The sequence below is a fragment of the Stegodyphus dumicola genome, chromosome 10 (assembly GCF_044657685.1).
Source record: "Stegodyphus dumicola isolate Sdum_Otavi_A_Nest chromosome 10, ASM4465768v1".
Classification (NCBI taxonomy): domain Eukaryota; kingdom Metazoa; phylum Arthropoda; class Arachnida; order Araneae; family Eresidae; genus Stegodyphus; species Stegodyphus dumicola.
This window is the reverse complement of record NC_140777.1, coordinates 53,533,764-53,557,937: the sequence shown is the minus strand read 5'-3', so window position 1 is coordinate 53,557,937 and position 24,174 is coordinate 53,533,764. Positions and strand designations below refer to the sequence as shown.

Genomic DNA, 24,174 nt, shown 5'->3' with positions numbered 1-24,174 from the left:
GTTCACATCTCTTGGCGGCGTCTCAGAACACACTCAAACTCAATACAAGTGGCCGCAAGGTGGCACTATAAGCAAACATCAGCATCATCATTTTAGAACACAAATATTACATATTTTTCACAGATGGCGCCTCTGGCGTCAACATCCAGCTTGGCCTTGAATGTTACACTCAACAATAAATTTAGAACACAAGTTATAAAATGCAAACACAACACTGCAAGATAACAATGACAGTTATACAATTATACAGATTCAAACTTGATAATTAACTACAAATAAAATTTAAGTAACTGAAACTTTTTCATTAACAAAAGGCAAAGGTACAATTTTTGTCATTGGCCTTCTATAGGTTCCATTTTTATCTTTAAGTGTCACAACTCATATAATATTATCTTGACCTGGATGTGTTTTAAATAATTCGTGCTAAATGCCATTTTAAAGGAAAGTAGTTATCCAAATCTTTTGGTAAAACTGAATCTCCTTCCTTCATTTCTACTTTTCCTTTATATCATTTAAGTCTATTTAAAAGTTTGTTTAAAAATTCAGACGACCATTTTTTCTAAAAATTTTGATTTAATTTTTGAACCATTTGCAATCTAGTTATCTGATTTATAAGAATCTCTGTAAAATTATGTTCCGGCAATGCAATTAAAGATGAACCAATAAGAAAGTGAGCAGGTGTGCCTCTACATCATTTGGATCATTTGATATGGAACAAAGAGGGCGAGAATTAAATACAGATTCAATTTGAACAATTAGAGTAAAAAATTCTTCATAAGTTAGAATTGTTTTTCCCACCACACGTTTCAAGTGATATTTAAGGGTTTTCACGCTAGCTTCCCATAAACCTCCGAAGTGAGGAGTAGAGGGAGGATTAAAATGCCAATTTATGCCTTCAGTAGCCAAATAACCTTTGATTTCCTCACTTTTATCCTTAAATAAAGATTTTAGAATCGCTCTTAATTCTCTGTGAGCACCCACAAAATTTCTGCCATTATCACTGAAAATATATGAGGGTTTACCTTCCCTGGCAATAAAGCGTTTAAGGGCTTCTATAAATGCTGCACTTGTTAAATCATTTACAATCTCAAAGTACAAGGCTTTCATAGTGAAACATACAAAAATACATACAAATACTTTCTTACCTGTTTACTTCTACCTACAACATTTTTTTACCACAAATGGACCACAGAACTCGAGTCCTATTCTAGCAAAAGCTCTTGATATGGTCACTTTGGCAGCTGGTAAATCAACCATCTGTTGCTGCATTGACCTAGAATTTACCTTTTTACAAATCATACAGTTAAATATAATTTTTCTAATTACGTTTCTTGCAGAAACAATCAAAAATTTACTCCTTATAAGTGATAGGGTTGTTTCAGTACCTGCATGAAAATAAAGAACATGAAAATGATTAATCACAATTACAGTAAAATTATGTTTAGTTGGCAGAATCATAGCATGTTTTCTCATTTCATTTAAGTCACTGCCAATTTCAGTTTCAATCTACCACCCACTCTGAGTACTCCATCATGATCTAAAAATGGACACAAATTCAACAGTTTACTACTATTAGAATTAAAAGCACCCTTTTCTAAGCACTGGATTTCTGTCACAAATGAAGTCCTTTGAACGTTTTTCACAATACACAGTAACGCACAAGAAAGTTCACTGGTTGTCAATGTTCCACATGTAGCATGCAATGGATGCCTGGTTTTATGCAAGAATCTCTTGCACCAAGCCACTACTCTTAGCAATTTGTTGTAAGATGAACAATTATTGATGACATCTAATGGCTCAGAAGTGTTAATAAGTGCACATATTTCACTTACTACTGGTCTTTTTAATTCGCGAAAATATAGTTCTTCGGACTCCTCAGGGATATCATCTTGGCACTTAGTGATCACAGGTTGAAGAAGAAATAAAGGACCACACCACCACAGTTCACACAGTTGAAGTTTGACTGGATCAGCACCTCTTGATATGAGATCCACAGGGTTCTGTTTAGATGGGACGTGATGCCTCCGTCATTTCTTCAACCATCGCAACTCGATTAGCAACAAACGTTTTCATACAACAGGGTTCCTTTTTCAGCCAAGCCAAGACTATGGTATAGTAACTTGCTTTATAGGAGAAACTTTTGATTTACTTGTTACCAGCCTTATCACCACTTCACCATAGTGGGAGACGGATTTACAATAAACTACAGCTCCATAAGCTAACTCAGAAGCGTCACAAAATCTGTGTAACTCAATAATAATTGCTTCTGCGACAAGAATTTCCAATTTATATACATGTGGCAGTTCAGAGAAAAACCGTTGCCATTCTTTGGCTTCTTTATCAGGTAGCCATTCTTTGGCTACCTGAGTTGCCATTCTTTGGCAGTCCTAATTGAGCTTCAAAACCCATAGTCTCTGAAGAAATATTTTAGCTTTAGCTATCACGGGACCCAATAAACCAAGTGGGTCAAAGATTTTTGCTATTGTTGACAAAACTTGCCGTTTAGTAATTTTACACTCATTTCCTAGTTTCACTTTAAAATTAAAACAATCTTTATCTGCTGTCCAGGAAACACCAAGGGCTGACACTTCATTTGGGCTGTATTCATCATCAACGTTAACTGCAAGCTCCGGATTGTTTCTACACCATTTGTGCAGAGTCATAGTTGCACTTTTTAAAATCCCAATTAATTCTTGCTGTAGGTCTTTTGCCAAACTCAATGAACTGGACCCTGTTAGCACATTATCCATGTAAAAATCACGCTGTAGAAGCAGCTGCTAATGGAAAATTCGTGAACTCATTTATAGCAAGCTGACGTAATGTTCTTATGGCTAAAAAAGATGCACTTACTGTGCCATAGGTGACCGTGTTCAACTCAAAAGTTTTAACTGGACCATTAATTGACTCTTTCCACAAAATTCTTTGTAGCTGCTATTGAGTAGGATGAATCGATATCATTCGGTACATCTTTCTGATATCCACTGCAAAAGCATAAATATGTTTTCGAAAACGTACTGTAATTGAAAGCAAGTCCTCTTGAATTACACCACCATTATACTGAATTGAATTCAGCGAATTACCTTTTGACGTTGCAGTCAAAGCATTGAACACTACTCTCAAAGGTGTCGAACTTTTCTCAGGGCGATAAATCCCAAGGTGTGGAGTATAATATTCCCCTTTTGCTCATCTTCATCTTTCACTTCAGTCGTGTAGAAAATCGAAGTACAATAATAAGTAATTTTCATCCTTACTTAAACGAGTTCACAACGAGTTCAACTTCTTAAACGTGATTTGTTTCAAATCCCCTGAACACATTGGATCTTTCTTAAACGGTATCTTGACTACATATTTTCCGGTTTCAGTCCTAGAATAGTTTTTGAGAAAATGCTGTTCACAAATTTCTGCTTCTTTACTCTTAGAAATCTCAGACTCTCTTTCAACGTTTTCGATTTTCCAAAACTCTCTTACTGCTTTTTCTAACTCCATATTATCTGTAATAAGCCCACAATGTAATTTACTTTCCTATTTAGCAGGAAGAGTCCCACTTACAACATAGCCGAAAACACTGTTTTGTAATCTTAAATTTGAATCCTGAAGGGAAATTTGACCTGGTTTTAAAAGCTCATAGAAATGTTCTGCACCTAAGCCGCCCAGACGGTATAGTGGTTAGGGGTGCCTGACTGTGATACCAAAGGGCCCGGGTTCGAATCCCGGAGAAGGCATGGATGTAAAACTGTCCCTTCATAGGAGGTAACGGTGGCCACCTGTTAGGTGCCTCCGCAATAAAACGGTCACCACTTCTGGCCTTAGTAGTGGCCAATGCCGTTATAGGCAAGTGCCCGCCATTTGTAAAGATGTTCTGCACCTATCAGAAATTCAATTGTGCTTGGTTAAAAAAATTTGTCATATGCTAAATTGATGTTATCTAAAGATGAAACATTAATTTCAAGAGGCCTAGAAGGCATATATTCTATTATTTTAGGAACCACCAAAAAACTTAATCAAAACTCTTGTCTTTAGTTAAAATAGTTGCATTAACTCTGGGTTTTATATTCAAAGATGAATTATTTATTCCTGAAACAGAAATGTTAGTCTTTTGTCCCTTTAATTGAAGCAAATCTGCTAACCTTTTGCTCATAAAATTTGAATTGACATCAACATCTAACAAACCTCTAACTTTAAAAAAGTTACCCGATGCATCTTTAATTAAACAAACAAAAGTGCTGAGTAAGACAGCTTTTAATTCATTCGCGAGATTGCACGTTGTTGATAATAAATTTTGATCAGTACTTGTTTTAGCTTGCAGAGGTTCAAATGATGGAGCAGAAGCGTTCGAATTCTAAGGAATATTTTTATTTTCATGACTCACCACCTGCGCAACTATGTCTTTGTTTATTTTTTGTTCGTGAGGGAAATGAAGAGTCATGTGATATTTCTTTTTACAAGAGAATTTATTGCTGCAATTAATCACCTTATGATTTCCTAAACAGTCGAAACAAAAATGTTTCGATTTCACTAGCCCAACTCTATCGCTAACTGTCATGTTTTTATGAACAGAGCATTTGTACAAAGGATGAATTTCATTGCATGATAAAATACATTTAGAATTTTTTACATCAGTTAGACATATTTTTATAATAACTTTTTTTATTACTTAACCTAGAATTATCCACTGCAGGTTTCCCTTTGATGCATAATATAAATCTATCTTCGCCAATTCTTCAGGTTTAAACCAAGCATTTCCTTGCCTTACATTTATAAAACACATAACCTCTTTATCAAGTGTCTGACATATTTTATCAGAAACCATTAATTGTTTTAATGTTTCAAAGTCATTTACCTTTCTCAGCTTCAAATAATAATCCCAACTCGTAGTTAATCTCGATGCGAACTACACGTAAGTTTCATTCGTCATTCATTTTGTGTTTCTAAAATTTTCTAAACAAATTTGAGGGGATGGTTCGAATTCTCTTAGCACTATTTCTTTAACCTTCGAATAATCTCCTAATTCGTCATCTTTAATGTATGTAATAACATTTGTTGCTTTTTCTCCCAACAAATTTAGAAGAATCCCGATTTAAATTTCTCTGGAACACTTTTAGAAATGAATGCCCTTTCTAATAAAAGAAATAACCCCAACCTTCCGGTCTAATTAGAATTTTAGTTGTTAATGTGCGTATACTTTTAATAAGAGAGTCAAGAGATTCTACATTTTTTCTTTTCTCATATTCTATGGGGTTTTCACTCTTTGATTCTGCTCGCAACTTCGCGAGTTCTAGTTTCGATTTCGCTTGTTCTGTTTTCAATTTCTCAAGTTCGAGCAATCGGCTCTCGTCACTTTTCCTTTCTTCGATAATATTATTAGCTGTACCTTCAACTAATACAGGATCCTTCTTATAACTTTCACTGTTTTTAATTATATCAGTTAAATCTGATATAGTTTTCGCTTCTGAAATGTCTAAATTCAGCTCTGCAGGAATACGCTGATAATCTTCTCTTTTTTTGCATTTTTAAACATTTTGAAACTTCTTTTTCAATTACACAGTTATTACAATTAAGGCCACATACCTTCTATTTAAGAGTAATCCACAAGTTTTCCTTCCATGACACTTGTATTCCGACTTTGACATACATTCGAACTCCGGTTTGACGGAGCAACAATGGGCCCGTGAATAGCTCAGTAAAACTCATAATTAAATAACTCACTTTACAAAAGAACTCAAAAAAAAAAGGGGGGGAGAGTGTATACTAAAGTTTATTAATTATTCAAAAGGCGGCATAGTTTGTTCACATCTCTCGGCAGCCTCTCAGAACACACTCAAACTCAATACAAGTGGCCGCAAGGTGTCGCTATAAACGAACATTAGCGTCATTATTTTAGAACACAAATATTACATATTTTTCACAGATAGCACCTCTGGTGTCAACAGTTGCTTTATTTATTATTAAAGAAAATGTTATTTTATTGTTATATAATTATATTTAATTTAATGCAGAGCTGACACTGCATTTTTTGCTATCCAGTTCAATATCTGCTGCTGTTAAATTCTGTCACCCAGTGTTTCTAAAATTTTACCTTTCCAAATTTCTGCTTAGTACAGCCCCAGTAGTCATACAGTCATGCATTTCTAGTCTGTAGTACAATCATGATGTTTTTGAAGAGAAAAAACAAAGTTGGATTTAAATTAATTGTACAGTATGACAGTTTTGCCTCTGAGGACTTCTGAGTAATTTGTGTTATTTCCTTGAACCGTAGCAAGATATATGTATATATAAACCTCAACTCAGTGGCACAACAGCCCTAGTGGGCCATGGCCTGCAGTGCCCTGAAATCCTCTTTCTTGACCATGGACCCCAGAGTGCATCAGCATATGCCTTGGGCATGTAGTCAGCTTATTGTAGGACCCTGTTGTTTAGTTCCAAAGCGAACTTGGTACTCATTTTATCAATCCATTAAGGTATGAAAGTGTGAGTCAGCCTTACTCAGCTTGGGGGTCAAACTCCGGACTTGTGGTGCAGTTGCACATGCTAATCACTTAAATGTATGCCATGTACTAAATCAAAATTTAATCATTTTTAGAAATTGATGAATATGAATTTTAAAATGTTGAATGTTTCTTATATTTTTGCTCTGTAATTGATATAGAGAATAACATCTCTCCTGAAATTTGTAACAATTGCTAACCAATATTCCTTTGGTCTAAAGAAGGGTCTGAAATCAAACTTTGTCAAAAGAACAACTAAACTGACAATTTTGACAAACTGATAATGTTTAATTGCACCTATTTCGGCGCATGGTGCTGGAAGAACATTGACTGAAGAGGATAGAAGATCACAAGCATTTAAAAAGAAATACTTCCAGTTTTTCAGAGAGAGTTTGATAAGCATTGTTGGAGGCATTCAGATAGATGGAAAAGAGAAACCAATGCAGAAATCTACAAGACATACTGATAGCCAGACACCCTAAATTTTATCAGTACCCAGAGTTTCAGATGAGCTGGTCACCTAATCAGAATACTCGAAAATACAACTACCCCCCCCCCCCCAAAAAAAATATTCATGTACAAGCCAATAGGCACTTGAAAGAGAGGGAGACTGAAACTCAGATGGCGAGACTGTATGGAGAGAGGCTTGTCTGACAAAAGTCGTTAATTAGACTAAGGCTAAGAGTAGAATGAAATGGCTCGGAATGGAAGGTCATTAACTATTGAGTCATTGAACACTATGGGTACTGAAATTTCATCATAACCTCGGCAATAAAAAAGTTATAATGCTTCTTTTTCATCAGCATATTGCATGGAAATAATATTTAGATATTTTTGTTTTTTGAAAATTTGTATTGTTTTATATATATATATCCTGTATATGCACACATAATATATATGCACTTACACACACGTTATGAATGTGTATATATATTATTGAAAGTTATATTTCAGTAATATATAGAGAGATATTTTAGTGATATTCTGACCAACCAAAGAATGCTCTTCTATTTAAGATCTGATGTTTTGACCATTTGCAGGCTAATGTTCGTCAACTTCAGCTTTTGCTGTTAGACAGCTATCAGGAGTTGATCATTATATTTGACATGAAGTGAATTTTGTATAGGGAATTTTATGTCATTTTTTTCAGGTTGTCTAAGGGTTTAACTCCTGCTTTAGGCCATCAATTTGCAGTACTGTCAGCCATTTCTGGAACACAGTCTGTGGTCAGCTTTGAGAAACAATATAAGAGGATGCTTTCTGTACCATACAATCACCGTTATGAAAGCTGTTAATTGGGTGCTTGCAATGCAAACTGTTGCTGTTTTTCTTAAATGCTGGGGTTGGCAATAGCTTTATAAAGTGTTATACTTCCCAGTTTTTTGTTATTTCAGATTGATTTATAAGAATGATTAGAAAGGTTTAGAGCAATCACTTTAGAATTATTCCAGAGATTTTTCTGGCTGTAGACTGCTTCATTTGAACTGAATAGAAGAGGCAAGGCCAGCAGCAGGCCTAGCATCAGAGCCATTGCTGTGCAGTTACACCCTATGGCATTTTTAGCAGTCACAGACATTTTAGAATTTAAGTTGCAGTGAGGCAAAAAATTTAGCACTGAACTAGTGTCCTTTGACTTTCATACTGCTGGCAGTTATATACAGTGCTAAGAATTACATTGAAGAATGGTAAAATTCTGAAGCACATAACTATTTTGTATCTATATTAAATTAAGTAATTGCCAACATTAAAATTCTGACCCTCATATATGAGATGTCTCATCTTTACCTAATACTTTGTGTGTAATTGTATTTTAAACTAAGTCAAAATAATGAAGCATTGAAAGTGATAAATTTACCATTGACCATTCTAAATTATTAATTATCTTTATATTTTCTTCAAATATTTTGCAGAATATTCTGTGTTATTTTTCTTACTTCATTTTTTATTTATTTTCTATTAGGCTTTCTGAAGTTCGTGCTCTAAAACAGAAATTATCAAGGCAGTTGCGAGATAAAGAAGAAGAACTCGAAAATGCTTTGCAAAAGATTGATACATTTCGACAAGATATGAGAAAAGCTGATAAATTAAGAAGAGAGGTACTTATTACCATTTTTATACATTTAACATATGTATGTAATTCTAGAAAATAGTGTTGCATTGCTGTAGGCAGTGATAGTATTGAATATGTTTAAATATGCTTTGCGTTCAGTTAAAAATTTCAAAGTGAAATGCTCTTGAAAGTGCTGTGTCTATTTTGTGCTTGAAATTTTACAGAAGAGTTTGTCTGTTTTTTAAATGTGCATCTAAAAGTACACGAGCTGTCTTTTGCTGTATGTGTATACTTTTATAATTTTCTCAATAGTTAAGTTTTTTCGTGAAGCAGTCATCATGTAAAGGTATGATAAGTAGGGCTGTGGAGAAGGGAAAATGACTGACTGCGACTTCCAGAATTTTAAGGAATACTGACTCTAACTTCAAGCTATATAAATATATAAACATATACACATGGGTTACAGCTTATTTTTTTAATATAAAAGAAGTAATAGATGCTACATAAAAACATTGATGGCATAGCAAATTATTTATATTAATTAGCATTTATTATGGAAAAACTGGCATTAGTTATTTCTAAGAAACAGTATGGCTTCAGAAAGATCTTGTTTGTTGGAGGACTATAGATCCGATTTGATAAATTTCATAGCTGAGAAGAGTTTTTCCACACTGACTTGAGGAAGAGCTGTTACTGTTAGAGCTACTTCTTTTAACTTTTCAAGATAGATTTTTTATAAGTTCTAAAAGTGGTGTCTTGCAAGAGCAACCATATATCTCTATTTCTTCAAAGACCATGTAGAAATTATGTTTGTATTTTTTTCATTTTTATAACTAAAGGCTCTTGGTTCTTTATTTTCATTTGCTTTACCTTAGCCTTTTCAATAGTATGCAAAAATATTTCTCAAAATCTAATTCATCACTGGAAGAGGATAATAGAGACTCAGTTGTGATGTCTGCTGTTTGACTGTCTTGATTTGGATACTCCAATTGTTCTCAAAATAATTTCATTCTTATTGAAAGTTCATGGATGGCTTTCTTTGCCCTTCTTAATTTGTTTGTCATCTAACAAAATTTGGTGTTTTGGATCTGCATATATTGAACCCAGCAATATTTCATTGTCTAGCAAACTAGATTCTGTTCTCTTCATTGAAGAAATAATTCCTTCTGCAATAAATCCTCCATTTCAGAAAGAACAAACATCATATTCTTCCATTCTTGCCTCCTGTTAATTCTTCACATTGTAGCTTTTTTTGTGGCTAGATGCAGAAAGAAGAGTTTCCAATTCTGGAAGATCATTCCGCAGTCTCTTTCAGTTAGTGAAACATTAGGTTTATCTACATTTTCTAAAAACGTTCCTAATTCTAGCAACCTCTGTATCATCAAATATGTTCTTCCCCCATCTCTTTGTTTGATCAATAATTGCTCCTTTTCATGCTCGCTTCTTAAGAATGGCATCAGTTTTGAGAGTTCTTGCTGCTATTGCTGTTTACCTGAATTTACCAGTGAGATTTGTAACTAAATGAATCGGTTTAATCAGTAATGGCAAATATCACATGCATCCTCCTCTCTTATATTTATGTATTAATATGTCAATAAAATAGAAAATAACTATTTATTAATGCATATAGTCCATAAATAAAAATAATAACTCAGTGTGCCATTAATTTTTTAAAAAATTCACTTTAATTTCATTTCAAATTCAAACTGTCCAACAAAAACTGGAGTCGGAGTCGACCTGTTTTTAGCGACTCCAAATCCGACTCCTTTTACCCCAAAATCTGCTTAACTCCGATTCCGATTCCATGACTCTGACTCCATTGCCCTGATGATAAGCTGTGTAAAATACATAGTTTTTTGTTTTTAAATATGTTAAGTCTAAATATGCTGCTACAATGTTTAATTATTTTTAATGGCGTAGTTGGAAATCCGATTCGAAGACTGTAAGTCTGATTTAGTTAAAGAACAAAGATTACGAGAGCGAATGGAAGAAAATGTTCATCGCTTGGAAACTGAAATAGAATCTTTGAAAAGAAGGCACGTAGGAAGAGCCTTTTCTCCTGAGCAGACAGAAAATAACCAAGAATTGAGCAGGTATTTCTTGCCTATATTTGTAATGTCTAATTACATTCTTCATTAATTTGTTAAATAATATGGTTTGTTATAAACATTTTGATTGGCAATCAACAAAATTTAAAGAAATTTAAACTAGTCTACAGGAATGCTGACATTTTTCATAGGTTGAAAACAGAATTGGAAAATTTGACTATGCAGCATAAAGAAGCACTTACTCAGTTACAACTCAGACACACTGCAGAAATTACTGCTTTGACAGAACAGCTGCAAGAAGCTGAAGCTTCTAAGTCAAAAGCAGAGAAAGAAGTATGTTGCCATCATTTTATGAAATTTTCCTGAATAGCAACTTGTTGTTTCTCCAGATATATATGTTTTTGATGATGGAGATACTAATTTGATGCATTAAGCTTTTTTTTTCCCCCCGATTTTATGAATACTTTATATTGAAATATTTTTAAATATCCGTAATATTTAATTTTATAATATTTAAATACATGTTTGAATAAATTTCTGTGCAGATATGAAATTGACATAGTCAGCTGCATGTTTCTTTACAAAATAAGCTGTTGCAGACCTTATTTGACCAAGAAATATTGAATTTGTACATGAATAAGGTGTTATATAGTTACTCCTAAATACCATTTTATGCATCTTAATACAAAACGTAGTATTTATTTAGAACATGTGTTATAATTCATAGTTTTGTGTAGATAATTGTTGCATATTTGTTTTAGGTTGCTTTTTTCAAAGATAAAGTAGAACAAGTTCGAGCAGAGAGGTATTCTTTTTTTTTTTTTTCTTTTTTTTTTTTTCTATTTGTTATGTATATTTAAAATATGTACATAAAACATGTTATATTATGTAATATATTAATTTAAGAAATTTTCATCTTCTGCAACACATAATTTTGATTATAATGCTTAAAAATTTTTGGTTTAAAATCTGTTAGGTAATTAATTTTAAAGTAAATCATGACTACTGCAATATTAATGAGTGCTGGCATTTCTTACTCCAGGCAGTGATAAAAAAGTCTGAGATAGGCAAAACTAATATGAGATTGTCTGTATTCCCCTTCCAAATTGTGAATATGTTGTAGTTTATAAGAGTGCAGCAACATCTAATTTGCATTGTGCATTCTTATTTGCTTACAAAAGAGTATCCATATTTGAAAATAAGCCTTGAATTTCAAATAGAAATTGCAGGGAAAACTTTCTTTACATTTATATGGAAGCATTTTTTGTTCTGTACATTTTATGAATGTCTAATCTCTATAATGGATCTTGTACAAAATATTCAGCTGTTAAACCTCTTTTGTAGCCATTGCAAACATATATTATATAACATAATACTTTACAAGGTGCTTTTTCCAACATAAACGAATCTTGTGACCAAACAGTGATTTGAGAATTAGACAATAAATAAATTCTGTTAACTAAAAATAAAGTTGTGTGTTTTCATTTATATTAAAAAACAGGTAGGGCTTTTTCAGTTAAAGTCAAAATTGAAGATAATGAATGGTTTTCTTTCAAAATACTTTATTCATTCAAAACAGTTAGAAGATTTAGTGAAAAAAAATCTTTATTTTAAAAATTAAAGATATTTAGGATAACCTGATTAGATTATCAACAATTTGCTGCATTTAATATCAGTAGCCATTGAGCTACCTTAGTGTGGCTCTTGTAGATTTTTCATTTACCTAAAGTGACTGTAGTATAGCATATACCACACAGAGTTTTGACTAAGTATTGCTAAGTTTTCTAGACTTTGAATTCTGATAATGCTTTTTCTCCCCCCCCCCCGCTTTCAAATTCCTATTTTTAAAAAGAAATTTGCTTCCTTAATACTATGATTATAGCTTTATTTAAGCTATTAAAGCGTAAGCTATTTAAGTGAATAATTAATTACTTTTCCTAGATCTTTCGTATCATGCTGCTCTTTCTGTAAAGTGTGTCTTAAGGGAACCACAGATACCTTTGCTAATTTTTTACTCCCTTGATTCATCTGTATCAGTTTTATATTTCTCAATATTTTTGATGATTTGAGTATTGTATATTTTTAACATTTTAAGGGAATTTTTTGACTGTATTAAATTTGTGATATTTATTTATGAGTCTTTACTTATAATTAAAGTGATTATAAATATATTATTTAAAGCATAATAGATTTAATTGGTTTTTATTGTAAATGAATGCATACAAAATAGATTGATGTTAATGAATGTACTTTCTTATTCGCCAGGAAAGCTGCATGGGCGTTTTCGTGGTTTTCCCTATGTGTAACGCGTATACGAGCCAGTTTCCCTTAGAAAGTCCTCCACGAAGGCATCCCTCCCTTTAGGCAGATAGCCCTCGTGTGCTTTGCCATAATTAAATAATCCTAATCCTAATCGCCAGGAAAGTTAGCAGAGTGCCAAACTTGTGGCAGTCACTCTGAAATTTTAAAGGAGCAGACTGCTCTTTATTTAGTTAGATAATCAACAGATTTATGTTGGGATCATAGCATATAAACACGTTCATTTTCAAATGGATATTTTATTAACTGCAGTTTTTCATATTGAATTGCTATTATATATAAATATATAGATAGATAAACAAATAAAGTTCCGTATTGTACTGATAAATGCAAACTTCTTTTATATAGGATCCCATAACTTTTAAAATATTCATTTGAATAATGTTCCACAGAAGACAAGTCCCAAATTTTTATCTTTTTTTTTTTTTTTTTTTTTTTTTTTTTTTTTTTTTTTTTTTAAATTCAGAAGAAAAAACAGAAAATTACTGAGGGCATTTGCATGTTATTAGAATGAGCTTGGGACCATTTAATTAATATTTATAATGTAAGGAATACTTTTTAAATGTTTGAAATAATAGCCTTTTTCAGGACTATAAGTCTGCACATGATTTCCATGATAAAAGGGCTTTACATAAAATTTCCAGTGGTACTGTTTTCTATTCCTCTTACACAACTTTCAGAGTCCATCTATCATGATGGGTTTGAAAGAGAGATTTTTTTTTTAAAGACCAAAGGCACAGTAGTCTTTAGGTGAAATTTCAAGGGAGAAATATGTCAAAAAGGTACATATGCAGAATCTGTGTAAGTCAGCCTATTTTCAAGGAATGCAGTGGGACTTGACAATGACTTTTCACTTTGTCTTGATGAAGTTTCACTTTTTGAAAATTATTGAGATAAAGAATGGAATTTCATCTACAAATATCAGATGAAAAACTTTCTCTTGTTAATAAGTTGATTTGATTTTAACATTTTCCTCACTTTCTTATTTTTAATTTCCCACTGTAGAATCATCCTACAACAATCATAATCCCCTTACTAGAACTTTCTGTGTATTGACGGAACCAGGCTTGTACATTTTTTCCTCATTTTGGCAATAAATAGATCTTTTTTTTTTCTTTTTTTATTTATCTCTTGCTACAAATTGTTCTGCGTTGAGCCACGTGCTTGAGTAAAAGTCTGTGACGTTATGTTTTTTAGTTCTTTTAAGTTGTAAATCATATTGTTTATTCTTTTATTTATTGGTGCTACAGATGTGTTTAAAGACCTTAGCAACTGATTTCTGCCTGGGTGAATTTTCTTTTGTTACCAATAATTTATTCTTAGAAACAGTATGTACCATTTTTGGGTGTTCATTTGAAGTCTTCTTTCCATGTAAAAGTAATGATTGATAGTTTTTCTTTTTCCATTAATAATATTGATTATTTTGCTCTTAGAAATTTCAATACCATGCATTTCATTTTTTTTAAATTTTGGAATAGGAATATTTCTCTTTGGAAAGTGCAAAAACATATCCTTCAATCCACGGCTTGTTTGAATGTGACATTTCGAAAGAAGATTAAATTTAAAAGTAGCTGATGGTCTTTCTCATTTCAAGTAATAAGCTGTTTTCAGAAATTTTTATTAAAAAATTGCCCTTCCTTTTTTTTAAATTCTTTTATCAAAATCGTTCTAAAATTGCGTAAGCACTGTTTGTAACAATTAGTTAACTTGTATTCTTTGCAGAAACTAAAGTTTCTTATTGAGAATAAAACCAAGGTGAAGACTTTATGAGTGTGTTGTGTATGAGTGTGATGTTTATGAGTGTCTCTTATCCATTATTTCTGCTGAAGCAGTATTTGGTGAAAGCTTTTATTTGTTGAAAATTATGCATATTGCATATAAAATTTGCTATTTTATATATATTGTATATAAAATTTGTTTTAATTTAATGAGTTAGGCATTGGTTATTGTGTTATTGGAAAATAGTATCTCATGGAAAAGTTATGACCTTAAACTATCTTAATTTGTGACAATGTAAGAGGAAGGCTATAAGAATTTTTTTTTTCCAGTAAAATAAGCAAAAAATGAAAAATTATGTACTTGAAGCCTTTAACAGTGAACAAAAGAAGTGCTAATTTAATGAAAAAAACACATGCTCTCAATTATTGCAGTAGAGGAGTAGCCAATATTTGTTTGTACAGGCATTTAAGGTATTTCATGCAGGAAAGACAGAGTATTTTGTTATTAATTTAAGCTTTGTAAATTTGTGTCACTAATTAAAAATGAGAGGATATATAAAAAAATGTAGGTTATAACATTATACAGGAATTTCAAAACTGCATTTATGTTTTTAATATTTTTTATTTATTTTTATTTTAGTGCATCTGAACATCAAGAGGTTCTTAAAGAGCTGAAAAGAGCCCATGAGCGAGATAAAGCAATCTTACAAGATGAATTGAAGAAAGTAACTGATGACCTAGAGAAGGTACTTTACATCTATTTTAAATTATTATGTCTTCTTGCTTTCTTTCTTTATTTTTTTGTCTTGTTTGGATTGTTATAGTTTTTGATTTTTTTTTTTTTTTTAAGTATTTTAATTACCAGAGTTCAAGTAATGTGCTGTGTCTTGTGGGGAGTAAATTTGTAATATTTTGATACAGTTTCTTACATCTTCGGACTTTTTCTATAACAAAACTCAGCAGTCTAAAACGTACCTTACAGCAGTAGCTTGAAACTCAAACTGCATGCTTGCTGAATGCACAATCTAAAAACAGCTAGCAGGCCAGTTTTTTACTTCCTTGTATAAAATAAAGGAAGTTTTCAAATCAAGAAAAATTATGGTTGTCATACATCAATGAAAATATCCATTTTGACCACTCTCGAATCCATTTGAATACTTTTTGTGCATGACAGAATAAAGGACTTTTTTCCTAAAGTGGATTGTAAAATTAATTCAGAATTTTTTCATGATGTCTGTAGGTACATAGGTATGTATTTATCTTACGTAACTCAAAAACGATTAGCTGTAGAACGTTGAAATTTTTTATTTGGGACTGAAATTTTTTATCTGGGAGTAAATGGCTACTTCAAAATTAACTGTTCTAGATTTGGTGCTCTCCCTCTAAATTCATTTATTCTCCCAAATTTAAGATCCTTCCATGTTACAAACCTAAAATGAACCAATCATAGCTTGTCTCTACGATTGCATCTACTTTGGTATAAATACCACACACAAGAAATTACATCATTCTTTTCTTAGCTTCCACCATTAATAACATATCCCTGCTTAGCCCACTTGTCTAAAATGATGTTGTATCTGTGTATATAAGAATTAGTCTAATTCATTATGATTGCGTAAATGTCTACTAAGATGGTTTCATATGCATGAAAATAAAGATTGGAAATTCTCAAGCTCAAGTGTGTTAACTCCATCATCATAGCTTTTACCTTCAGCCACTATAGTCTCAGCCATGACGAATATCGAAAGCTTGTTAAAAGTTCCAGTGTTTTCTTCTATGCATTAAATTACGACGTATATGTGTTATGTAGTAGTTTTTTGCACAAGATGAAAACTAATTCCTTCCTTAGTTCTGGCCAATAAGACTATTGCTTAGATGACAACTGGTGAAAATATCACAACTGGTTTGATGTTTAAAACATCATTTTTATTTTGTTCAAGAATAATTATTAAGAAATACATTTTTGCTTGGTACAACACTAGAGATGCAAGACCCTCCCCACAGTTTCTATGTAAAGTTTACATTTTGAACAATAAAAAAAGAAAGTGAAGTGAGAGATGTGGTTTCTCTAAGCAGGCTAGAAAGTGTACTGCGTACTATAGTAACAGTGGTCATATATATAACTGGAAAATCTTTGTGTTAATTCTGAGCAGCGACTGGACTAAAAATTTTGCAATGTAAAGAAATTGTAGGGAAAGAGTAACGTAACATGCTGCAGAGTGATGCACCAAAGAATTTTCTATGAAGCAGGATGTGTTCAAGTTAAATTTATGAATCTGAAGATCTGTTGCCAGTTGGTTCCAATTAAGTGTAATAAATTTGTTTCATGTTTTATATTTTACAGCTTTTTTTTCTTTGAAGAGGGCTTCAAAGAAAAAAAAGCTGTAGTGGTAGGGGGGAAAAATGGCACTATGCCCTGTAATTTATTTCATGAACCTTTCTCATATTTGAATATAGAAAACATTTAAAAACATAATTTAGAAATATAATAACAAAATATCATTCAATTTGTAAATGGAATTAAATTTCAGTTCTAAAGTCTCTCTGTGATAAGTTCTTGAAATATTGTTGAGACGTTTTCTCCAAATGTCCTCTGAATTTCATGTATTGAGAATGTTCAGAGTTCTTGAAAAGGAATTTGAAGAGAATGTAAATTAGTTTTCATCTTCTGAAAAGTCTACATCATCACAGGCAGCTGGTAGGATGTTTAAAACCTGTGAGGCTGACCCTAATGGAAAAGTAGCCGCATGTGCAAAAGTAAATTAGTAAAAGGTATCTTTAAAGTTTATCATCAAAATATGTTGGTTTCTGTGTATTGACGGCAATTGAGTGAGTGTTTTAAAAAGAATATGTTTTAAGGTCAGTGCATAAAAATTTCGTCATTTGTCTACTAAAAGGGAATTGATAGAAAAGTAAAATATGAGCTTCGCTTTGCAAGTTCAAAAATCATCAGTTGGTTGATTTTAGCATGTTAGAAAACATGTCCATCTTTTTTCAAAATTTATTCAGAATGTGAAGTAATTTTAATGCTTTATGGTAATTGGTATTGTTTTAATGTTGTTTCCTATTTTACATAAATGATTTATTGCATGAAATTTTAAATACGAACAAGATTTCAGTTAAAGATATCCTAATCTGAAAACGTTTCTGACATTTTCTATGGACAAAGATAAATTTACATGTCTCATTTTTGATGGAAAAAAAGATTATCCTGTATATTGATATGTAATGTTCTTTAAGGAATGCTGTAGTCCCCCCCCCAAAAAAAAAAAAAACTTTTTGGAAAGAACAATCAGTTTTATTTCCAAATTGCTTAAAAGGAGAATCATTGACATTCTTTATTCGTGAGTGTGTTAGAATGATTGCTGGGATCTATTAAAAGATTAAATTTCTAACATATTTTTCTAGTTCTAAACATGTTAACTCGGATGATTTTTGTCTCTGTCACTTGCAGTAAATTTAAGGACATAGATAAGTATTTTAGACAGAAACTAATATTAGGATCTTCTTTGAAACTAAGTGATTGAATTCTAATAGAGTCATTCTCTCAGGGTTTACTAAAGCAACATTGTATGTTATTATCTGTCCAAAACCTAATGTTCCTTCAAAATTAGATTATGTTAGCATGCAGATTATTCCCAACTTCAGGCTCACCTGAATAACCTCAAAGCACCAATAATGTGCCCAGTTTTTCTTTTTCTGTGTACAATCATCGACCATATTTTTATTAACTTAGATATCCTAATTCAAGGCCATTTTACCCTAGATCTTATTTGTGTCCAAAATGTATTAAATAACTATAATCATATGTTTGTAAAAAGTCAATATGGAGTAGGTTGTATTAAGATTAATTCTCCAAGTCAAACTTCAGAACTTCTATTCGCTTATTGTCCATATAGAGTATCCCCTAAAGATATTACTGAAATTAAAAAAAAAAAAAAAAAAAAAAAAAAAAAAAAAAAAAAAAAACAAATCGACAAATTATTGCATTTAGGTGTTATGTAGCTCATATGCTGCCCCTGTAAGTTTGACCTATAAAAGAGATGAAAATGCAAAAACTAGATAGTGTATTGGTTATAAAAAACTTAACCAAATTGCTAAAACAGATTCTGAAGCCACACGTAGAATAGGTGCAGTATTAAATAAATTAATGAATGCAAAAGTGTTTTCTACTTAAGATGTAGCATTTAGTTTTTTTCAAAGAGCCCTTAGACAAATATTAAGTAAATATCAAATTCAGTTTGTGTTAAATTATTTTGATGACATAATAATATTTTTCTAAAATTTTGAAGAACATTTAGAGCATCTTAAAATAATATTTGGCATATTTGAGATGGAAAATATAAAATTAAAACAGTAAAAAATGCCATTTTGCTAAAAAGAAGTAAATTTTCTGTGATAGGAAGTTCAAGCAGGTGGGAAAAAATAATGTGTTACTAACAGTGGTCGTATTTATGATTTGGAAAGTCCTTGTGTTAATTCTGAGTAGCGATTAGGCTAAAGATTTTGCATTGCGAAGAAAAAATGACATGCTGCAGAGTGGCGTAGCAAAGTGTATCTTTTGAATCGGGCATGCATGTAATTAAAATTTATGAATTTGAATTGTCAGTTGGCTTCTATTACGTTTAATAATTTTATTTTATATTTTACATGTACATATGTATATAAATATATATATATACATATTGAATAAATTCTTAATAATGATTATCCTATCTATGGAAAGAGGTGTAATGAAGAAATGAAAGGTGTAAAGATAAGTAAGCCTGTTGTATGGTAATCTTAAGCAAGTTAAAACCAATTATGAACTTAAAATTAAAGTTAAAAAAATCCATAAAAGCTGCAGTGAAAACTGAACACATAAAGCATAGTAGATAGAAATGTAAAAATATATGAATAACAAAATATTATTCATCCTTGTTTAGCAATCCAAACAGAACTTGTCAAGGGATAAGTGTTTAAAACACTAAACTGGTCAGTTAATGAGTTCTGAATACACATTCCTTTGTACAATTTGAAACTTAAAACCATTTTAAACAATTTACCTTGTATTTGATAAGATCACAGAGAGTCTCAAATAAGTTCAGAGTTTCCCTTCCATGTATTCGTATTATCAGAAACAAACATACAGATGAAAAATAATAAAAGTAAAGATCAAATATTCTATGTACTGAGCGTACTCAAAAATCAGACAAAAAGTAAACAAATATATTAATTACAATAAATTGAAAGAGAAAAATAGAAAATTAAAGAATGCTTAGAAAAGCTCGATAGCATAATGAACTTATCTAGATAGGTGATTTAGTAAAGCTAAACTAAAATTCTCTTTTACAAGTAATAATAATAGGGCTGTCTCGATCATTGAAAGCTCTGTCCCCCCCATAAAAATGTTTTATAATTGATTAAAAAGGTTAAAAAAAAATATTAAAACTATTTGGTGCTGGTACATAAAAGCTAGAAATAAGCAGCAAATTTAGTGCAACAGAAATATAACTTAATATAATGGTGAATCTGGATGCTCATCAAAATGGTGGAAATTATCAAAACAGTGAGTAAAGTCCAAGTAAAACATGTAAAAAGTACGGCTGCCTCATTCAGTATCAGAAAACTGTATGCCTGGGTTATCATTCTGAGGAACTTGAACCAGTTGTTGAAAAAAGAAGGGGGTGACGTGAACTGGGTGGAAAGCATATGAAAAAGGTACTTCCAGATTGGTGCTATTTGGTGGGCTCTTGGCTAAACAGTTTTGTTCCAATTGCTTAGAAATGTTAAAATGGAATGGGGGGAATCCTCCCTCTTTTTGACTAAGTTTCAGTAAGAGAAATGGCATCAGAATGTACGAGGTTGTTTGAAGAAACAAAATGGCTACTGTTCTGAAATGCAAGCTTAGTGATTAAAACTAATTCTGGCCTAAAGTTGTGGGAAGCGAAAAAAAGATGGCAGTCTTTTTTCATAATCGAGCTGTAATTCAACAAAAGAGCTGTATTGTGGTAGTTTGCACGCTCAAATAGCAGGGTCATTTAACTCATAATGGTTAGTTAATAAGTTACTCATGGTATTTGTGAACTTGAAACATGGTACTGTTTTTGTGTTGTGATCAAGAAATAGATGTTGATATGATTTAAAAATTTGATTAATTTTATGTAATCATAGATAGGATGATTAAAGAAAATAGTCCAGTAATGCCTTTTAGCCAGAAATTGGCTCTTATTCAATTTAAATTTACAGAAGTCAGTTGAAAGGTCTCTGAGGATTTGGTATCCTTTATATTGATATTGGAAATAATTATAAAGCTGCAACAACATTTTATTATTGAAAGTTTTAAGTAATGTAAGTAGATTTTTGGTGAAAAACTCTGCTTGCATGAATTTGTTAAAGTTATTTAAGAGTTGTACTGTATTCAGAGTAGCAAAATAATGCTTTCTATTTTCAGTTTCACCTCTTTTTCCCCGTAGAGTTAGTTTTCTTACTGTAGATTTTAAATTGACTGCATAGTGTTGTCTTTTTTTCCCAAGTCATATTTTGTAAGTAGGAGTTGAGCCTATATGGCTAAAGCACTTTGTATTGCAAGATGTAGCTTGATTCTTTAAAATGTCTTTCTTTTGTGAATTTAAAATTATTCATAAAAGCTGCAGTGAAAAATGAACACATGAAACATAGTAGATGGAAATGTTAAAAAATATAAGTAAAAAAAAATATTAATCTTCTTTGTTTACCACTTCGAACAGAACTTGTCAAAGAGTAGGTATTTGAATCCCACCCTTTTACCTCAGTGGTCTCTGTGTTTTTATTCTTATGTGTTGGTTACGCTTGCATTTTTTCTTTAAAAGTGATTGAGTTATATTGTTCTTATGATCTGGTTAAATTTTTATGCCATTAGTTAATCTGCATAGAATAGACACAAGCTTTAGAATTATCAACAGTTTGAAGTGTAAGTCGTGCTAGGCCTAACATGGCTGCTGTTTGTTTTTATTTAAAAACTCTTAGTGAATTAAGTCATTTAGTTCAGAAACTTCAGTGTCTTTTTCCCCAGATGGACAAAAGTTAACTCTAAATTTTTGTGCATTGAAAATTTTAGGTCAGTTAACAGGACAAAATTTGAGAATAAATAATGACAACCTAGTCTTTCTGTTATTTATGAAATTTTCCATCTACACATAAATACATGTGTTTGTTTGTAAATTATTGTAAATTTTGAATCTAAATACAAAATTTGTTGGAAATTAGCTTCATTGTGAATTGGTAAATAACCAATCCATGAGTCAAACTCGGGTGCTGCAACGGGCAGAAGCTGTGGCTATGCTGTTACATATTCCAGGCATTTATTTCCACATATTGTTGTGTGCATATGGGTTCATAATGGATTCAATGCACACACAATCAATGATAGCTTGATTTCCCAAAACATCTTACAATTATGAAACTTTACGCACAAAAGTATTTGTACAGCTGTTCTCAGTATGACAGAGCACAGTAAATAGTTACCATTTTCAAACTACTAAGAAAATTGAACACAAGACAATACAAAAAGGCCTCAAATGGGTCAGCTTTTATAGTGATAGCTCAGTTCTGAGTTAAACTCAGAACTCTGCTTTGAACTAAACTGAGAACTGATGCATACTTCGGTCTATTGTAAATTTTCCTGGCCACTGAGAAATTTCCATTCCTTTCAGTTTCTCAAAATTGCTCGTAAGCAGGCACAGCTACAATTGCATAGGGTTTGGCCCAAGGTGTAGCAAAATTATCACCAAGTTTGGTGACTTTTGCTGATTCTTGCCAAATTTGGTGGCAAAAAATTAGCTGCCCAAACCCATCACTGGCTTGCCGCTTTTGCCGTTTCACTCAGTGTTAAATGAACTTGAAACCCTGCTTCTCTGGTGATGCTTTACACTTTTGAGGTCTTTCATGTTAGATTATATCAATTTACATAAAAGTTTACTAAAATTATCCACATATATACAAAATTCATAATAATGTATTGAGTTAGATTTTAAATTCTCATTCATGATGACGGGAAATCTTTGGATGGTTTAGTTTTTTTAATGCTGCTGCTGTCTAAAAAAGAATTATTCATTTTATTTTATCTTGCATAAATCCCAATATCATATAGTTAAAAATCAATGCTGATTAGAAAGTTAGCAAACATACAGATTATAAAATAAATCATTGTAGTTAAAGTTATTTTATATTTTAATAGTTGACAAAAGCTTTTCACAAAGTGGATGAGGAAAAGAAAAGATTGGAGACTGATTTTATTCAGATTAGGGACAAGAAAGAATCTATCAATCAATGGGAAGCTCAAATAAGTGAAATCATTCAGTGGTAAGAGAATTTTGTTAAAAATTTGCTTCTATAATCTGTCATTTTTAATAGTAAAATAATTTAAAAATTTAATTTTGGTTAAAAATAATGTGTTTTAATTTATAGCAGTTTTATTAGTTTGGCTATTAATATTAATTTTATTGAACTACTAAATTTTTAATTATTTAATCTTATAAAATTTTTATAGAACAGAACGCTTATTTAGAGATTGTTACAGCAGTTTGGTTTAAGTGTGGCTTAACCCATAAACTGCTTTTATATTTGAATTTTCTTTGTCTAATAATAGCTATTTAAAATGAAAGAAAATATCAAATGTAGACTGATACTAATTTTTGGATAACTTCTGTGCATTTTTAAAGAATATGAATCAGGCTCTTCATTAAGGATTAAATTATTTTTCAAACTTTTTTTAGCAGAATAATTTTCTCCTTGGTGTAGAAAAACTAATGCTTGAGAAATTTTTATCAAATGTAATTTTAAGAATTTATAAAGTGTATTTATTTTCAACTGATAATGCAAGAAATATGGTAAAAGCAGTTGATTATCTACATAAAAGCAATGATTTTAGTACTGAATGACACAAAGATGTTGAATTTAATGAAATTAACTATATCCCTCCAACATGCTTAAATTTACATTACATATTTTGAAGTTTGCTATAAAAGCCATTTTAATGTTTAGTAATTTAAATGCAAAAGTATTTCTTGATGGAAGTGCCTGATTGAAATAGCTAACCCATAAATTGATTAGATATTTTAGTTTGCAATGATGGTTTTAGAAACAAAACTGTCATATGCCATTTATAGATGCAGTTTCGTTGCGTGTTTTACTTGTATTAGTTGTGTTATTTGTATTAGGATTAAGAATTCTTTTCTGTTGAATGAATTTAACCTATTGGGCAAAGGTGATTAGTCAAAATAGCCAAAGTAATGATTTAAAGAATAGGGAAAAATGGAAATTCGAAAAATAAACCTGATGTATATATAGTATTTAATAAAAAATAGTCTTATTTTTGAAGATTGCTAGTTCAAATTGACCATTTAGTTGAGCTATTTGAAAGCTCTTGTTATTTGATATTTGAGCAAGAGGTGAGATGGAAAAAGGACTGCAGATTATGAACTGAAAATCAACTTCTAAAAATAGAAATGGCATAGAAACTTTTTTTAGCATTATAGAAAGATGTGAAGAGTAAAGCTGAAGACATTTTTGTTGCGTATCATTATAAACCAAAT

The 24,174-nt window shown here is 31.4% G+C and overlaps 1 protein-coding gene across 3 annotated transcripts in view; it reads left to right on the top strand.

Moving 5' to 3' along the window:
- LOC118183408 (serine/threonine-protein kinase Genghis Khan-like) overlaps positions 1 to 24,174 on the top strand; it is a 210,078-nt gene that overhangs the window by 94,039 nt on the left and 91,865 nt on the right. For all 3 annotated transcript variants that reach the window (XM_035352925.2, XM_085824928.1, XM_035352926.2), the window contains exons 16-21: positions 8,446 to 8,581; positions 10,456 to 10,628; positions 10,775 to 10,916; positions 11,345 to 11,388; positions 15,261 to 15,366; positions 22,818 to 22,942. In XM_035352925.2, coding sequence (XP_035208816.1) covers positions 8,446 to 8,581; positions 10,456 to 10,628; positions 10,775 to 10,916; positions 11,345 to 11,388; positions 15,261 to 15,366; positions 22,818 to 22,942 — 726 coding nt within the window. The remainder of the gene's footprint in view (positions 1 to 8,445; positions 8,582 to 10,455; positions 10,629 to 10,774; positions 10,917 to 11,344; positions 11,389 to 15,260; positions 15,367 to 22,817; positions 22,943 to 24,174) is intronic.